The sequence below is a fragment of the Centruroides vittatus genome, unplaced genomic scaffold (assembly GCF_030686945.1).
Source record: "Centruroides vittatus isolate TY-2023 unplaced genomic scaffold, ASM3068694v2 contig_754, whole genome shotgun sequence".
NCBI classification, from domain to species: domain Eukaryota; kingdom Metazoa; phylum Arthropoda; class Arachnida; order Scorpiones; family Buthidae; genus Centruroides; species Centruroides vittatus.
This window is the reverse complement of record NW_027122490.1, coordinates 1,451,955-1,471,467: the sequence shown is the minus strand read 5'-3', so window position 1 is coordinate 1,471,467 and position 19,513 is coordinate 1,451,955. Positions and strand designations below refer to the sequence as shown.

The following is a 19,513-nucleotide window of genomic DNA, read 5'->3' as shown; positions in this document are numbered from 1 at the left end:
TCAAGTAGACATAATTCTCATACTGTACGTCATTAACAGCAATAAATTTCAAAGTGAATTTTTGCTTATTCAAAACTGAAACATCACTAATAATGGGTAGTATACTGCCCTCAACTTTTGTTATTACAGAACACTTTGAATATGTAGACTTCCCCTACATTTTAATCACTTGATACCTATCAGCTAATAATCTACAACTGACTTTCCCTCTGTAAAAGGCAATATACTTACTTGTTAGTGAGATCAATTTTGCAACATTTAATTCTATAAATATGAAGAAAGGGACACAAGTATAAAACAAATAATGGGTTCTAGAAATTCTGACTACAGTTTCAAAAAGAGCATCAAAATATCTATTATCTTTATCACAAAAAAAACTAATCATGTATTAAGGAAACACCCTAATGAATTTATATGTATAAATAAAATACTTCATTATAGAAAGGTATAGGAATAGTCTGAAGACCAGCATAAAATGACCTAAGTGCAAAACCTATAAATAGTACTCCATTGTATTTTGTTATTGACATTATCTGGGCTGGTTTTTGACTGTTAACTGCCTGCATGCTACAGATATTTGGCTGCACCTATCAATACTGATTGCAAATAAATTCATAACCCAACCCAACCCAACCCAACCCATGAGAGTTACTGGTATGTTTTATGACAGTTTCATATTGATAGGAGTAAAAATATCCATAAAAATATTGATATATATTCATTTTAATTTTATTCAAATCAAGCTGCCTCAAAGATAACAAGCATCTTTACTCAAAGTTATATTTTAGCATCACTATAAAATAGAATTTGCAAATTAAAATGAAATGAATTTAAAGAAAATTTTCTTATTTAGTATATAAATACAATATACATGTATATGTATATAAAAATTAAAGTAAATATGAATATTTAAATTAATAACATTCATGCACATCTCTATTTAAATTTCCTTTTGGTTCCATTAACAATGAAAACAATGGTGTAAGTATTGCTTTACGATTAACAGTATGGGAGTGAAAGCCACAATGAAAATTAAGCATAAACATAAAACCTTGTACCTATGTTATTTCATGCATTCATTCACACTGAATTATGTAAGTATAACCTTAAACTTAATCATAAGACATTAACATAAATAAAGCTTGGAGTTTGCAAATTTTAAAAGTTTATAAACTCCAAGTTTTAATGCTTTTTATGTGATTTAAAACAAGAAACAATCATATTGGTTATGGAATTCCCACTAATGAATTATTCTCTGGTTCAACGGATTAATCCCCCATCACCTGTTGCTTGCACTTTTAAGTTTTCTGATGCAAAACACCTAATGTATATGCTTCGGCATTATGGATATAAATAATGCTGAAGCATACATATCATTCATTGTCATGCAAACATCAATCTGTTTCATCACCAACCACTATATTAAAATAATATTAAATTATATTTGAATTTTATTATTTAAAGTGCAGTACTGGCTGCCTGCATGCATGCATGCATGCACTGCACACCTATCAGAACCAGCTCTGGATATTTAATTTTAGAGACAATTTAAATAGATCTCAATAGAATATTGACCTCCTTCATCAACATTATTAGGCCTACTTTCCATGGAACACTGTTTTCCCTGATTTAGCTTTCACTTTTACAAACAGATGCCATTCCTGTTTTTAGCCCTCCCACTTTGAATTTTAACTTAGTCCTAAGTTCAGAGCCACTAGGCTCTGAATAGGGTTTCAATAGAATGTTAACATTATATTAATAATCTATTAGTATTTCAATAGAATACTGATATAACATTAAAATTAAATCTAAAACATATTAAAAATATCTTAAATATTATATAAAAATGTTTTTCCTCCTCTGCAGTAAATATTTTGATTGCTCACTTCAATTATTCTCCTAAGATATTCACAAGAAACCCTATATAAAAGAAATAATTATAAATCTAATCAAAAAATATTTTAAAAATTAACCTTGTTCTTCTCCAATTTCTGGAATAAGAAAGAGATTTACTGATGATTGATAATATTTCTTTGAAAAAAACTCCATGCATACATGTCCTAGTAAAACAAAAGCACTTTATATACATCAAAAAATAACTATTAAAAATGTTATTTTCATGATTAAATTATAATAAAAACGAGATAAAATTATCCTAGATTTCTATTAAATATTTATTACTTAATATTATTTTAATATTTTCTGTAAACATAGTTTATATAAAGTTAGTGAGAATAATGTGAAATATTTCCATTTAACACTAAAGGCAGTCTTCATCTTTCAGATAACTTGCTTTATCATACATAATACTTTAATACTCCAAAAACATTTTTTACATACCATAATTAACACTATCAGAATCAACATTTCTTTACAGTCTCTGCATACACATATGCAAATTGTTTAAAAGTTCCTTCAACATTGAATACAGTGGTACCTCGGTATACATCTGCTTTAGAATAAGTCCAATTCGAAATACGTCCTGTTTGGATGAAACAAATTTTGCTCGGTATATGACTTTTGTTCAGTATATGACTTAATTCAATTATATGCGCCATCTATGAACAAGTAGCACTATCGGTATACTAGACCAGACTAGACATTCACGATCCCATGGTCTATAACTTTGTTAAATTTCTTCTGATTTTAATTTGTAAGTAAAACTTTTTATTAATCATGAATTGCAAAAAGGCAAATGAAAAGCAACAGAAAACTAAAAAAATGACTAGAATCACAATGGAACTGAAAAAAGAGATTGTTGAGAAATATGAAGGTGGCATGGGTGTTCGAGATTTAACTGTTGCATACCATATTCCGAGAACGACGATATCAACAATCGTGAAAAATAAAGACATTATTAAATCTGCTAACGTTGCGAAAGGGGTTAAATCAATTTCTAAACAGATTGGAGACATTAGATCATGTTGAGAAATTGCTTTTGCTTTGGATAACTGAAAAACAGTGTGCTGGCGACAGCGTATCAGAAGAAATTATTTGCGATTATTACTGTAATAACTGTAAAAATCTATAATAAAATTTATTTTTTTATTAATGTGCTCAAACAGTGTTTCAATTATTTTACAACCCCATTAATATACCATATCAAGGAGTTTTTTACATGAGAATGGATTAATCATTTTTACATTACTTCTTATGGGTAAGGTTGGTTTAGTCCTATTCGGTATAACTCCAAACATCAGGAACTGATTAAGATTGTATACCAAGGTTCCACTGTATTTATAAATGGATGTTCCGATGATTTTGCATGGTTATTCAGAAGACTTCAAAAATATTTTTTTTTGTATCTTGTCTTCAATACTGTACAAATATACTTTGTCTTCTATTTTTAATCTTTATTTTACAAAAGTTATTATTTATTATTATGTAATATTCTTAGAGAACTTATAAAATGCTATAAAATATATAACAAAATCATAGTATTTTCTTTTATTTATTATTAAGATTTGATTTAGTATTATGGAGGGCAATGAAACCTTCAAATTTCAATAGCAATCAAATAGACAAGTAAAATGGCAAGGCTGATTTTTGGGACATGACTATGTCTCAGAGACTCAAGGCTTGACATGATTGTTCAAACTTTGCCGACCTTGGCCACAACCATGAGGCATTTTTGGTGAAATTAACCTATCCAATGTTGAAATTTCTCCCCATTGTGTGTCACCCTGGGTTGAATTTTTTGTCGATGCCTAACAAAAAATTTTCCCATTTTTGAAAAAATAATCATGCCTATTGTATTGTGCAAAATTATTTTTTTATTTTGCATAAACAAAATAAATATATTAATAAATGTAAAAACAAAAAAAAATTATATTTTGAAAGTTACTTTTAATATAAAATTATAACAACTAGCGCCATCTAGTTTCAAAAACGTTCTGATGCTCAAATGAGCTATCTTGGGCCAACCAGTCAAGGTCAGCAGGTTGCAAACAGAGAGGTAAATGGGTTTTTTTCAAAGATTCATTTGTCAAAATCTGATTTTGCAACGTTCACATTTCCAACATCCTAATGATATACATATGTACAAATCTCCCACTCCTGTCTGTTTGTAGAAAGATGTTACCATTTTGTATTTTATTTTGACTCAGTTCTTGGTGCCCTGAGTACCTACAAGTCTGATTTTTTTTATGTGCACATGATTTGGTCACTCTGTGCCAAATTACAACTCCTGACATGTCCCCCTTATACCTCTAAGGCAGTGGTTCTCAATCCGTGGTCCGCAGAACGTGTGCTCCATGAAGCCACTTCAAGTGTTCCGTGAAAAAACAAATATACAATTAAAAATTGTTGCAAAAGAAAAATCAATACAATGTAAAATAATTTTTGTATGGGAATGTAATTAGCAAACGCCAATGTCATCATCTACTAGATCGAATGTGCTTAATTTCAAAAAGGTTTGCCATCTCTGCTTTAAAGCTGATGTATTGTAACTGCTCCAAGGGGAAAATGTCAAAGTTTAGTGTTCCCCGACTTAAAAATGATTGAAAACCACTGCTCTAAAATGTGTACCCATAACAGCACTGCGATTTTATAAACAAAACATAGTCTTGTCAAAAAATGTCTAAAATAGCTGGTAGCTGGACAATTGACTGACTAAACTAGCTTGGGGAAAAAACACAAAACAAAATCTAATCTTAAAATAACATACTAACTCACAAGTAAAAATTCTATTAAATTATAAGTACAGTAGAGCATCGATTATTCAATCCCCGATCAACCGTCACATCGGTTAACCAACTGCATTCTAGTCAGCAAATTCAAATGTCTGCTAGTGATGTGGCGCTACAATATTTGGCTATGTCTTGGCTACTTTAATATTATTTTTGTTAAATTTTTGCATGTTTTAGCTGGCAACATTGGCTTGACCATGAAAGGGAAGTCAGTATTTAAATCAGGCTTAATTTTCTTATTTTCCTTTATTTTTGTACTGTATTTATTTCATGCAAAATAAAGAAATAATTTTTAACGATACAATAGCGACAATTATTATTTTTAAAAAATTTTTGTTAGGCTTAACATCGATGAAAATTCAACGTGAAGTAGGTTAATAGCGATATACTAATGTACTAATTACATGGGATATACTAATGTACTATACTAATAATCAGTGCTGTAACTAGGGCGGTGCTAGCAGTGCCCAGGCACAGGGCGTAGACCCTGGGGGGCGCAGAAATGACTGGACCAAGTTTTGGGCCATAGTTTTGGGGCGTAGTTACAGATGCTCACACCGGGCACATAAAAGGCTAGTTACGGTGCTGCTAATAATGTATTTTTTCATACTTTTCGGTTATCCGTTTTTTTCAGTTATCCAACCAACCCCAATCCCCAATTGAGTCGGATAATCGATACTCTACTGTACAATAAATGTAAAAATATATACTGTATATATAAATTCTGAAGTATTAAAATTATATAATTCAAATTACTAAAATACTTAAAAGAATATGTTTATTTCTGAGGGCTATATACCTGTTTTTCATTAGTAGGTTTTCTAAACTTAATGTATTATACATTTCATAATGTTGTTAAATTTAACTGTTATAATTTTGTAGTTGTTGTTCTAATAGTAATGTGTTAGTAAATATCTTGTTGAAAAAATTTATGATATTTATTAGTGATGTAACGAATAGTATATTCAGCCTCAACCAAATACCGAATATTCGGCTAGGAGCGTGGCCGAATACCGAATATTCGGCCAGGAGCGTTGCCGAATGGCCTGAATATTCGGCCAAACTATTCGGCTTGATTAACGCACGAACGAAAATTGGCGCGCAAACCGCATTATGGCAAAGATCGCGCACCGTGCTCTCTATTGGCCCGCTGTCACTATGATTTTTTCTTCCATTAGGTCTAAATTATTTAAATTAATTAAAGTTAATATGAGATGGAGCCTAACGTCTACCTCTAGTGCCAAATTGGTTTATAATTTATGTAATAGCCGTAAATAGCCCGCTATGATTCGGCAGTTGTTGGTATTTAGATGTAAGTTATAACTTATAAGTTATTTTATTTGCAATCGATCATTTTAACTCTTTAATTAAACACTACAATTTTGTTTTTACTACGTATTTGTAGACTGAGTAGTACCCTAAGGATATACTTTAGTGGGGACATAATATGGTCTAGTTTCTCCCCAGTTGTGGAACAGTTCAAATATATTATTGGGGAGTTTCTATTTGTGAGGTTTTGTGATATTTTGTTGCTATTGTTTTTGTCAATATTTTAAAAATTAACATGATTTCAAATGTTATCTTTTGTATATAATGAAAAATGCTCATTCTTTGCTTTATATATAAAATAAATTATATATTAGTTACTCATCTTCTAGAAATAGATAAATAATTCTTTCATTAAATATGATAAGTTTCAATAAAATGTTTCGTAACTCATTTTAAAATATCGTAGAAATATTAAAATATACGCGAATACGAATATGACATAATTAACTAAACATCATCATTAATGCCCGATACATTCTAACCTACACGCCATCAATGCCATAAGATATCGGGCTAGATAAAGGCTATAATATTATTTAACTACGAAATAATTTAATACTAGAGTTAGATGCCATTTCTTATTAACTTTAATAATTATAATTTAATGTTCAGCATTAATAAAAGTTACCAAAATGATTAATTTACTGTGTTTTTGTTATTTCTTACTCCTGTTTTTAGGTATTCGGTATTCGGCCGAATAGTAATTAAATATTCGGTATTTGGCCAAATAGTGTTTTAAATATTCGGTATTCGGCCGAATAGTGAAAAATAGGCCGAATAGGCCGAATAGGCCGAATACCGGGTAGTAACCGAATATTCCTTACATCACTAATATTTATACTTATACTTTTGCTACTTATACTTATATTTATACTATCCTAAACTTTTGCTTAAAGAGATTTTTATATTATATTATATTATTTAACAAAAGTCTGTTTTAAAAAGAAAATATTTTAAAAACTTCATACAGAATATTTTAATTTTAATGATTTTTACCTGCTTGTTTTAATTTAGACTTTTGAAATATTAATGACAGCAATTCTTGCATTTCAATAAGACACCTTGGAGAATAATCTGCTCTCTGGCATTTATTTTGAACAAATACTATTTGAAAAGACAATAAAAACCAAATTAGCTACAACATTTTAAATATATGTAAAATATCGAATATTTTGATTCTCAAATTTCAAAATAAAACAATTTTATATTCAGTTAATTTTTTATTTGATATATTAAAAGTAAATATATACTACATGTAGAAAACTAAAAAGTTTAAGAATAGTAACAAAATTAAATACTGTAGTTATGTTAATTTTGTTCTTGAATTTTATTTCAGAGGACACTATTACCATTCTGTGCTATAAGTGTATTCTGAATTCTTTTCTCCCTACGGTTTAATTTAGTGTTGACTACCTGTTGCTTATCTTTTGATACTTAATTTTTGTATTTTTACCTGATAGGTGTAAATTTTATTATTTTCTGTTTGTTTTTTATTTTACACCTAACCTCTCTTTTTACAGTTTATTTTTATGCAATTTTGAAATAACATATTGATAAATAAAACTAACCCTCATTTTACACAATCTATTTCTTTTATATAAAAAATCAGTCACTCTTTTTGTTGAAAGATTGGATTTAAAATTATATGTTTCTAAATTAAGAGTTCATTCATCTTTTATTAAGCACAGTACAGTACTGTTTGTATATTAGTAAATACTGTATGTTGATTTTGTTTCTTATGCTACCATGTGTTTACTATATTTACACACAAATAATGTTAATGATAAATGATATATAAACGACGTATAATCGAGAACGATGTAACTCGAGGTATACCTGTACTGTATTCTTTTATGCAGCATTCTTTGGAATGTATCCACCACACAAAAAGAGAGATAGATGTACATAATATAGTGAAAATCTAATTATTTGAATTTTGTACTTAATTCTATTTTGATGTATATCTATTCAATTATTTTGTTCCTCTTATATGAGGAACAAAATAATTGAATAGATATAGGGTAGAAAACATTGTATTAATTTAAATAAAATAAATAAATAGTTATATTCTAGAATGAATTTACTAAAGCAATACAATAAAACTATAAATTTCAGAAACAGTTTTTCTATAAATATAATGTTAATTTCCATAAAGACCAATTGAATTTTCTAAACTATTACTTTATTTTCATATGAATTACACATTATCTTTCAAAAAGCAGCCAACTTTTAAACAAATTTCCTAAATAAATACATAATATGTAATGATAATGTTTATTAACAAAAATTATACTTTTTACAAATAAAAATATTCTTTTGACTTAGGCTAAATTAAGTATGATGACTTCAAATCTGAAATCAATTTTTCTTATTTCATCTAGATTTCTGACTTTATCTTCTTAAATACACTCAGTGACAAAAAATTACACATCATAGTGTTGGAATCAAATGAAAATTTATTAGTGTGAACATAATGACATAGTGTCAATGGTAATAAATGATTATGATATCACAGCAAAAAGACAATTTCCTGCAGAACAACATTACAATTTAAAGAAACTAGTATTTTGTAGTACCTCTTCTCTTGCCTTGACACATAGCGATATGTCACTCATGCAGCTATGCTGCAGATGATTTGCCAACAGATGTTACAATGTTACTCCAGATTCCTCACCCTTGTAGATGGCCAAAGTTGACATCCCATTTGGTCTCACAAATGCTTGATGGACAACAAATTTGGAGGATGAAGAATAGGCCAAGGAAAATGTGACAATATGATAGCACATTCTTGGGAAATCCTAGCTATCTTGTTGAGAAATATCTTACTGGAAAATGGCTATTTGCAGCCCTGCTTTGAAAGACAACCTAACGGCACAGGATTTTCTGAACATATTGCTGTGTCATCAATGTCCTTCATACCACTAATTGGGATGACTGACTGTCATACAAAATGACTCTCCAGATTAGCATGCCAGCAATGAGGAAGTGTGCTCCTCAAAGGTAAGATTGAAGCCAGTGATTCTCCATATTAACATGATAATTGTCTATTCTCAAATAGAACTGGAATTTGTTGCCTAAGTCCATACATTGTCAGTCCATGCTTCGCTGTCACAGCACTTCTGTAAATAAAAGTAACAATGTTGGGGTGTTAATGGCAGGACACTTAGCAGTTGCCAGGTATGCAAATTTGCATCTGTTTAGTCACCTGCTAATGGTACAGGAAAAAACAGAGCTTGTAGCAAGAATTTCACTTGTCTCTGGATGGTGGACAAAGATGCTATTGGAACTGTTCATGCTTGTCTCACATATGGACAATCTCTATTGGTAGTCTGTCTGAGACATCAGAGACTGCTCATCATGTATGTTTGCACTAATGTATCCACTCCTGCAGCACTTCAGTCAAGTCAGAATGGTCCAGATGGTGGAAAATTTAGCAAACAGCTTCCTGCTTTTTTCAATGTGATGATGTATTCTTTCTCCATCAGCCATATAAGACAAGCCTGTAATATATTTAAAGACCTCCAAACAGAAACACTGAAAATTCTGAGTAGTGATTCTCTGAAAGTATTTTTACAGGGTACTAGGATAGCAATTTTAAGGCATTATAGTGGCATTATCTAGAAGAAATCAAATTATAACTGTAATCATTTAAACACCTGTCTGAAACACAGCTGTAGGCCAAAGTTTACAGTAATGGTGACAATTTTATTTGGATACATAATTTTTTGTGAATGAGTCTGATATTCAGGCATTTAAAAAAAAATTTTTATAGTGATCACAGACGTATAGTCTGCATGACTGTTCTTGTATTCTAATGCAAAAGATTACAATGAATGCACTTTAATTATTTTGAATTTATGTATAAAAGAAGCATACTATCAAACAAAAATTTGAATAATTTATCAAATGTATATAAAACTGGCATATTTAGCTTGTTAAGTAGTATGTTGCAAAAGCTGTTGACAACAAGTAAAAGTTTAAGTACTTTTATTTTAATAACTTGAAACTAAAAAATTCAAAATCAAATAAAATATAAGAAATATATTTATGACTCTTCTTTAGGATTTTTGACTATGGATTTTATCACTGAAACATAATAATCAGAGTAATGAATGATTAGTTCATGCCAAATTATGCACACTATAACAATGATCTTTTATTGCCATGTGCCCATAATAAAATATATGTGTTGCAAAAACTGGGGTACCAAATTCTTGTCTTGATCCCTTCTACTAAGCCAAAATAACTTTAATGTCTTCACTGTTAACATAAGTTTTTACCTTCCTATGCAGTGCAAGAATGTCCACAAATAGAAAAGTTCTTTGGATAGTTGAGACAACTTATTTGTGGAAAATTGAAAGGATGTCAAAAATAAACAAAAGACAGGAAGCATAGTATGTATTAAATTTGACTGAAGATTCAGAGTAAAAATTTAATTTGAAAGAAGGTTTTCAACAGCAGTGTCAAATATGTGTTTGGGCCAACAAAATAGTGGCTGATCAACAAACACTCAGAAATTATACTTGCCCACAGACCAATGGCACTATTGAATTTGACCTGTTTGATATTGTTTCTTTTCACTAATAATTACAGATATATCAATCACAACTTTTTATATAAAAATACAAAAATATAGTTTTCTAACACTGTATTAACCTAAATAATTATAAGTATTTAAAAAGAAAAACACTTTAAATACAAAAAGAACATTTCTTGAAATAAAAAATCTCAAAATCTGAGTGAGACAAGAAAAGTTTGATTTCAGATTTAAAATCAAAACACTTAATTTAGACTAAATCAAAAGAATTTTCTCTACTGTGAAATTTGTGTTGCATTGTGTGATAATTAGATAAATTTTAAGAAATAAAAATATTCCAAAAAGAAAACAAAGTGGAAACTATATATTTTAATATAATCCAATTAACTTTAAAATATTCAGCTCTCTTCCCATTAACCTGTAGCCTGTACCAATGTGAAAATCATAAGAAATTTAATTGTATTCTAATAATGTTTAATATTCTTTTGATCCATGCCACCTCTTCATTCACCTAAAATTTCATATTTTAAAAAGTTTTATAACTACAGTGAGTAATTGGTTAATGAATAGTTTGGACTACGAACAAATCGGATAACGAACACTTTTGCAAAAGATTTTTATATTCAGACAACAAACACCTCACAGAACGAATACAAGAAGAAGCAACGTAAAATTATGAATACCGATTGGTCTTCCATTGTCTTCAGGCAACAATTCGAAACTTTTCAGAGTGCAAGAGACGTCGACATCAATGTTCAACCTGGCATATACTGATCGGAAAGTATTCCTCGTACTTTAAAACTCTCCCTTATAAATCCAGCCTTTTATTATTCTGACAGAAAGAATTTTTTTATAGTATTCGCGAGACTGTTGGGCAGGCATTCATTAAATTTTGCATCAGTTTTTATTTTCGAAAGGTGAGTGTATAATAGCAAAAGTAGAAAATGGGCAGAAAATGTCTGATGTTGCTGGGCAGTATGGTTTGAACAGGTCTACAGTAGGCCACAGTTCAATCTTATCTAAGAAATTAAGAAGACTCAAGCAGCCAAAGGACTAACAAAAATCACATCTGAGAAATAAAGAACATTGAAGAGCTCATAATGGAACCTGAAACTGATCTGATGACAGAAGAACACCAAGAAACTTGGTGAGATATGTTTTCTTCTGAAAAAGAGGATTAATGCCAACATCTGCTATTAAAGATCTTTTGAAGAATTGGGAGGATATCAGAACAACGGTCTTAGAATGACATCCAAACCAAGTTGAAGTAAATAGGCTTAGGGATCTCTACAACCACAATGTTATTAACTACTTCCGAAAAATCCTGAAGAAGAGAGAAAAACAATCAACATTGGACAGATTCTTTAATGCCCCACAAACCGAAAAAACATAACTGATAAAAATGCAAGACTGTGTATATATGTATTTTTATTATTACATATAAATAAACTTAGTAAAAAAATACATAATTTTTTATTTATTTTTTCAGTCTCCAGAACAGATTAATCAAATTCCCATAAAAATCTATGGTAAATCAATAATCAGTTAATTCGGATAGCGAACAGTCTTGGAATAGATTATGTTCGTCAGCCAATCACCCACTGTATGCTTATTCATTTACATAAATTTCTGTATGAGTTTAGCATATTTATATAATTTTTCATTTTTGATAAGAATCATATATATTAGGCATGGGCAAATGCGGCTCTTTTTGAGTTACATGCGGCTCTTGCTGAAAGTGTTAATTTCTGTTTTTCATTATTATTTTTATAATTTTGTGAAAATATGTTTATTAAAAAAATTCAATATTTGTTTTATATTATATTTATATTATATAATAAAATCAGGCGCCTTACCATACTATCTGCCACGACAGTACAGAACTGCGGCTCCCATGCATTTTGCAAAACCTACATTTCGGCTCCCACTGAACTCTTGCTTGCCCATCCCTGATATATATGTATGTTTGGAAACATTCACATAAAACCAATCATCTTTAAATTATGATTAAATTAATTATGAAAATAATTTTTAAATATTCAAAAGTAATAAAATAATAATTAAAAGTATGAGATATACCTATATGAGGATAATATTCTGTATTCTCTTCTGGAGCAGGTGTTCCTTCATGTGGATTAGTTGGTGTTGCTGGTTTCAACATTTCTGCAGATTGTATAAATCTGTAAAATTACATTTCAAATTAGCCAGTACATTTAAAAACTTGAAGATATACATATAAAAATAAATATAGTAAACCTGAAAACATCAATAAAAAATTTTTATCCTAAAAAAGTATCACAAATGCTAATTAGCAAAACCAAAATTAAAAATTAAGTTCAATAATAAATTCAAAAAATAACTAAATGAATAAACTTGTAAATTCAAAAATTAGAATTTGATGAAAACAAGCAATTAATTTTCATAAATTGCACATAATCAATAAACACTAAAGTTAAGTAACTTAAAAACATAGAGTGGATGTCATGCCAACAATTTTACTGATTCAAGAGAAAAATTCACATAAAAAGACATTAAAGAACATTTTAAAAACCGTTTTAGTATCCTGCAAGCGCTTTTGACATATTTATAAATGCCATCTTCTAACAGAACCAAAATAAAATAGTTTTTCAAACAAATTCTTTTTTTTTTTAAATTGGAACAAAAACGAAATTAGTCGCTTAGAACATAACAAGTTTAAAAATAAAGTATTAGATTTAAAATATGCGTAACATCATCGCACATGCACCTTTACTGTGTGGAGATCAAGAGCAGTGTTAGCTGTTTGGAATATAACACAAAACATAGAGTATTAATTTAAATTTGCATAACATCATTGCACATGCATCTTATAGCGCAGAAAACTGGCAATAAGGTGGCAATAAGCCGTTTTTAATAAAAAGGTTTAAAAATATTAAAACATCATCGTGCATGCGCCTTACTGCGCAAAAAAGGCAGGGGTATAGAAATGGGGCTAATGCAGGTGTTTTAACTTTTTGTATAGACTGATCCAAATCCCGGGCAACTCAAAGGTGGGAGAGTTGCAAGGAGATAGCAGTGTGGTGAAGAGAACCTCCCAAATGTACACCAAATTCCATTCCTCACAGCATCTGAACATCACCACATAGTCCCTAAGTGGGGTGTGGTGGTGCTGTACAACCATCTTGGATAGTTCAGTGTCACAGCTGCCCCCCCTGTGACAAAACATTGGTGCTCTGATATGCAGCTGATTATTGCATGCGTGATGATGTTATGCACATTTTAAATCTAGTACTTTATTTTTAAACTTGTTACGTTCTAAGCAACTAATTCCATTTTTGTTCCAATTTTTTTTTTAAATTTGTTTGAAAAACTATTTTATTCCAGTTCTGTCTGAAGACAATGTTTATAAATATTGTTGAAAGTGCTCACAGGATATTAAAATGTTTCTTAAAATGTTCTTTAATGCCTTTTTATGTGAATTTTTCTCTTGAAACACTAAAATGAAATTTCTGCACTAATCATGATTGATTTTTCTTTATATCAAAGAATATTTTATTTATACATAAAAATATTCTCAGAAATACTAAACCAAAAATCTTGCTTTGCTTACTTATGCAATTATGATTAATATATTAATAGCTTTATTAGTTTTAAGTTAGCTCTTATTCAATTGATTTAGTCAATACTTAATAAGTTTATCATTATCAATCAGCATTTAGAATAACAAGTTTACTTTCTCACAGTGGTATAATTAAGTTAAATTCCATAATTTAATTTATGCCCTTTTTTTTATTAACTTACTAAAAATTACCTTAGAAGATTTGGATCAACAAACCAATCTTGAACTAAAATGATAGTATGACACACAGCCATCAAAAATGCAATGATCTGTAAAGACTATTAAAAATTTTTCATAAATAAAGTTAATTTATAATTTGAATTTACATAATGTATAAATTACTAGTGTATATTTTTTAAATAATATAAAAATAAATATATAAATTCAGTCAAACTTCCATGTTATGAAGCCTAGATCATAAATTTCTCTTTTAAATAAATTTTTCTGTAGAATGTTGAAAATATGTCTTTTTAACAATTAAAAATGCCCTTATTTGGTAAAGTTTTAATTTCTATATGACAAAACTTTTGAAAGCCAGACAAAATAAAAAAGACATATTTTTCACATTGATAGGTATCAAATTGATTAAAATGACTTATTTCCACAATGCATCACCGCCTAACTGCCATTACAAGTATAGTACTATAACGTACAATAATTTATTCATAGCAAAGCTGAAACAGCTTCAAATAAGTGTTTTTGGTATGTTCACAACTGCCCCCCCTGCACAACTGTAAAAAATGGTTTCCATCTACAAGGAAATGTTTCAGATGGAATTTTTTATTATTTAATAATGTTAGGATTGTTCGTTTTAAATGAAATAACTTGATTAAAAAATAAAATACAGTGTAAAATATATATTTTTCAACATTTCATCAAAACATTTCCTCTTAATTTAAAAAAAAAATACTATATTTATTATATTTTGTGTTTGATTTTTTCATCTAAAATGCAAATTTCATTATTAATATGAGTACAAAACTACATGCATGGAAAATAAAACTGATTTCTTTTTACTCCTAGTGTATTTCCCATTTAATGAATATCTATACAACAAATTCTGCATGTTTCCCAGATACAATTTGTTATATAGATGTTTGACTATATATATAATTTTATTTATGTTTTTCTCATGCAATACACATACCTGCATTTGTAAAGCATTTTCTGTAGAATGATAATCAGTACCTCCTGGTATTTTCTTTTCATATTGTATAATTTGGTCCATTACAGAAGCACTAAGTATAGGCTATGTATATAAAAAATTGTTTTTAAGGAACACAAAATAAAATTTATTGTTAAAAAATATTTAATAACTGTTAAAAGATCAATTTACTTAACAAAACTTAAATTTAGATCGGTGGTTCTCAAACTGGGTTCTGCAGTCATCTAGAAAACTGTGAAGCAGTTTCAGGGGGACCGTGAAGGGGTCACTTCAGGCAAAGAAGATGCACCCATCACATTCAATGTACATTTGATGACTAAGATTTGCCATTTTCTGAATAAATAATTGTTTGTCAAAAAACATTTTGGTAACAGTAGTCTATATGTTAATTGTAGTTAATTTTAAAGAGTCCACAAGCAATATAAAAAATTGTAAAGAGACCATCACTTCACGATCTTTAATTGTGATGGGTCAAATGCAATTGTAACAGCAACAAATTCTCACTTGCTTTTTGCTCTATTGCCGTGTTTTTCAACTCAGTAGTGGCACCTCAACTTAATATTTTTTCTTGTGACAGCCTTACTTCTTTATTAATGTAAAGTTACTGAGCATTTAGTACTTTTAGTAAAACATATTAACATTCTCTGCACTTAAAGCTAGAACTACTTAAAATCAGTAACACAAAAAACCTTTCACACTGTTTCTAGCAATTAAATCACTAAGTACAAACGTTTTTGGCCATTTTGAATGGCCTTCTTCAGGTACAATAAGGTCAATTGAAACGTTGGTTAGCAGATATTTACGTGACGTCAGTGCAATTACTTTGTTTTGTTATTATTTTTGTTTTATTTTGTTATTATTATTTGCTTGATTTTAACAAGCTTAGAACAATTGAAACAATAAAAATCTTTACAAAATTCCTCAAAGAAAACTGTATTAACAGCATAGACGCAGACTCGCTCTCCTCTGTGTGGCAATCACTCCTCGATAACCTCCTAAATTAAATAGGCCAATCCACCCTCATCGTGCCCTAATTCTTTTGTGCAGTTTCTAAATTTATCTCGTTTCTTATTTCCACTTTTAACAATTATCATATCATCAACAGTCATTTGCACATCTTGGTTAAACTCAAAAGATTATTTACAATGTCAATATCATTTAAACTTTCTTAGCAATGACATCACTTGTAAGAAGAAACCTTCATAAACACTGACGTCACATAAATATCTGCTAACCAACATTCCAACCGACCTTATTGTACCTGAAGAAGGCCATTCAAAACAGCCGAAAACGTTTGTACTTAGTGATTTAATCGCTAGAAACAAAGTGTGAAAGGTTTTTTTGTATTACTGAAAACATATTAATATTATGGCACTGCTCAGATCTATATTTTGTGGCAACAGTGACCTTCAGTGGCCAAATGGATAAAACCATTAAACACTGGTCACAAATTTGCATCTTTACATCTTAAATTTATCTTTGTATACTAGTACATTTATCAATTAACAGGACTTATTATACTGGAAAATTATGGATGCAGATATTTAGTCTTACAGATCAGAAATATTTTTTATTTAGTTTTCAGAACTGGAATAGGCAATTGAATAGTTCTCAACTCTTGCATTCAAATACTCCCATCTTTTGTTAGAATCACTTCAAATTAATTTTAATTAAACTTACAAGGAGAGGGTCAGGACGTTTAGGTCTCTGATTCGAACAAAACTTGGTGAGTATGTAGCCCTAAACACAAACAGCTCCTTGTCAAAATAATAGGACCCACTTCTCAAGTGTTTCTGAAAAACAGGCCTTTGAAAATTTCACATCTCTTTGGAACGACAATAGCCAAGTGGATAACATGCTAGGCACTAGTCCTAAATGATTCAGGTTCAAACTTTTGCAATTTTAGTTTTTTTTATTTGCAACAAAATTATTTTTTATTTTAATGTATCATTAGCATTATTATTCCTCATATTTAAAGCTTAAAAAGAATTTTAAAATTATGATGCCATTTCCTGTTTAGTGGAAAAGAAGCCATAGTAGATTTAACTCTTTTTATGTCATTAAATAAAATTTTTATTTCTTCAAAATAAGGGCTCAATTATTAATCATGGCATCTGAGAAGTGTGTGGAAGCAACAAAGTCTAAGAGGAAGGTTGTAATAGTGACAAATCTGGCAGCCACATTTAAAATGCTGAAGTCAACAGTGTGCAACAAGTAAATGTAATTTTCATTTCATTATACAGTATTTACATATTTTCTTTATTGTTTTCATTTTTTGATTTACTATTAGAGCATTTAATTATTTTTTATATTTTATGACTGTATTTTTGTAGATTGACCAGCATACTGCATATAATCAGGGAGAGCAGTATGCCGGTAACCCCATGGTTTCGAGCATACCAGCTGAACTGCAACTGAAAAATAAAATTAATCAGATCTAATAAAATTAGTTGTTAAATAAATGCTAAAGAAAACATTATTCCAAATACAATAAAATAACAACATTGTAACTTGACTGACTGAAGAGAGTTTTCTTTTAGAGAGCGATAAAACAATTAGTGGCTTATCAAATTAGTGTAGTAGTAGTAGTAGTAGTTAGTGTGGGTTGCAATGACAGTCTACCCTAACTTGAAAGATAACTTCATCCTCTCAAAATTTCACACATAGTGGATGTTCAAGTATGGACATCATTAGAAAAAAGACATAATGCAGAAATTAAACAAATAATCATGATTTTTGACATAATGCTGAGTTTCACAAGTCCTCTAGAGAGGGATGTATAACCTCACTTAAACCAGTATGCCAGTTTTTACCATATAGAAATAACTAATCTCATGATCTCCCCCACAAACATCAACATGCTGGACAATCTGCAAAAATATGGTATGTGTATTTGATGTTTTAAGTTTATCAGAAATGGATTTTGTTAAGGTCTGGGAATGGATAATTCACTTTCCATTATTGCTAATGGGAAAAATTGATTTGGACTTCAAACAATTCAGAGTTTGAACAGCCTCCCAGAATGAATTAAATTATCCCAAAGCACGAGGCACCACTACCAATGTAGTTACTTTTTTATACAATACAATTAATTTTTTTCCATTCATTTATCATTATTTAACTTATCACATATACTGAATAATCACAAATATTTGATTACTAATGTTTATGTACTAATATAACTACATTATTTTAGTTCTTTAAAAAATTTTATTCATAAAAAAATAATTAACAGCCTTTTAAATTTTTCAGATTCGATTTACCTGAGTATCTAGTAATATTACTCTTTCACTTGTAACATATACATCTATTCCAACAGTGCAATGTTCTCCTAATTCTTTATGTTCTCTTGTTTGATGCTTGAAAAGCATTCTAAAAATACACAAATGAAGAGACAACATATTGTCACATGCTCAGGAAATAAGTAAAAATCTTCAAAAATATGACAGATAGATAAATAATAATTTATATATTTTATGCAAAATAAAATAAAAACAACTTTTTGTAAATAAAACTTAGAATAGAGTATTCAATAGAATATTTTAATATATTTATTATTAAAAAAAATTAAATTAAAATTCTTTATTCTATTAATAAAAAATAATATCAGATGTAATATTAAAAAATTATCATCAGAAAGAGAAATATATAACAAATACAAAGAATGAATTATATATAAAACCAAACAATAAATCTGTAGTATTAAAATACAAAAGTTGAAATATTGTAATTTTTAAGTCAGTCTCTATACAAATAAAACCTGTAAAATTAAATTAAATGTTACAAGCTACTCAGAATGTGCAGCAAATGAATTACAAATAAAATTTTCACAAACAGAAAAAAACAACATAAAAAGATCTTTGATTGTATCAGATTGTAAAGGTAAAATTTAAACATTTTGAAAAAAACTTTATTGATAATCAACTCAGTTCAGTCTTATAGGTAATCACCATCAATATCGATTGCATCTGACCACTTCTGCTTCAAACTTTCAATCCTATGAGCATAAAATGACTGGGGTTTTTCTTTAAAGAAAGTCTTGAGTGTCATTATCACATGGATACTGTCATTGAATTGTATATTGGCAATACGATTCTACAGGACATGAAATAAATGGTAATCAGTTGGCACCAAGTCTGGACAATAAGATGGATGAGGAAGAACCTCCCAGCCCAGATTTACCATTTCTGTAAGGT

General features: G+C 29.3%; 1 protein-coding gene across 1 annotated transcript in view; it reads right to left on the bottom strand.

The window, feature by feature from the left end:
- Positions 1-19,513, bottom strand: part of LOC136981421 (nonsense-mediated mRNA decay factor SMG9) — a 41,481-nt gene that overhangs the window by 4,363 nt on the left and 17,605 nt on the right. The window contains exons 6-11 of the mRNA XM_067277739.1: positions 18,581-18,689; positions 15,300-15,401; positions 14,345-14,430; positions 12,634-12,734; positions 7,014-7,121; positions 1,974-2,060 (exon numbers count right to left, since the gene is read on the bottom strand). Of these exons, the coding sequence (XP_067133840.1) occupies positions 1,974-2,060; positions 7,014-7,121; positions 12,634-12,734; positions 14,345-14,430; positions 15,300-15,401; positions 18,581-18,689 (593 nt within the window). The remainder of the gene's footprint in view (positions 1-1,973; positions 2,061-7,013; positions 7,122-12,633; positions 12,735-14,344; positions 14,431-15,299; positions 15,402-18,580; positions 18,690-19,513) is intronic.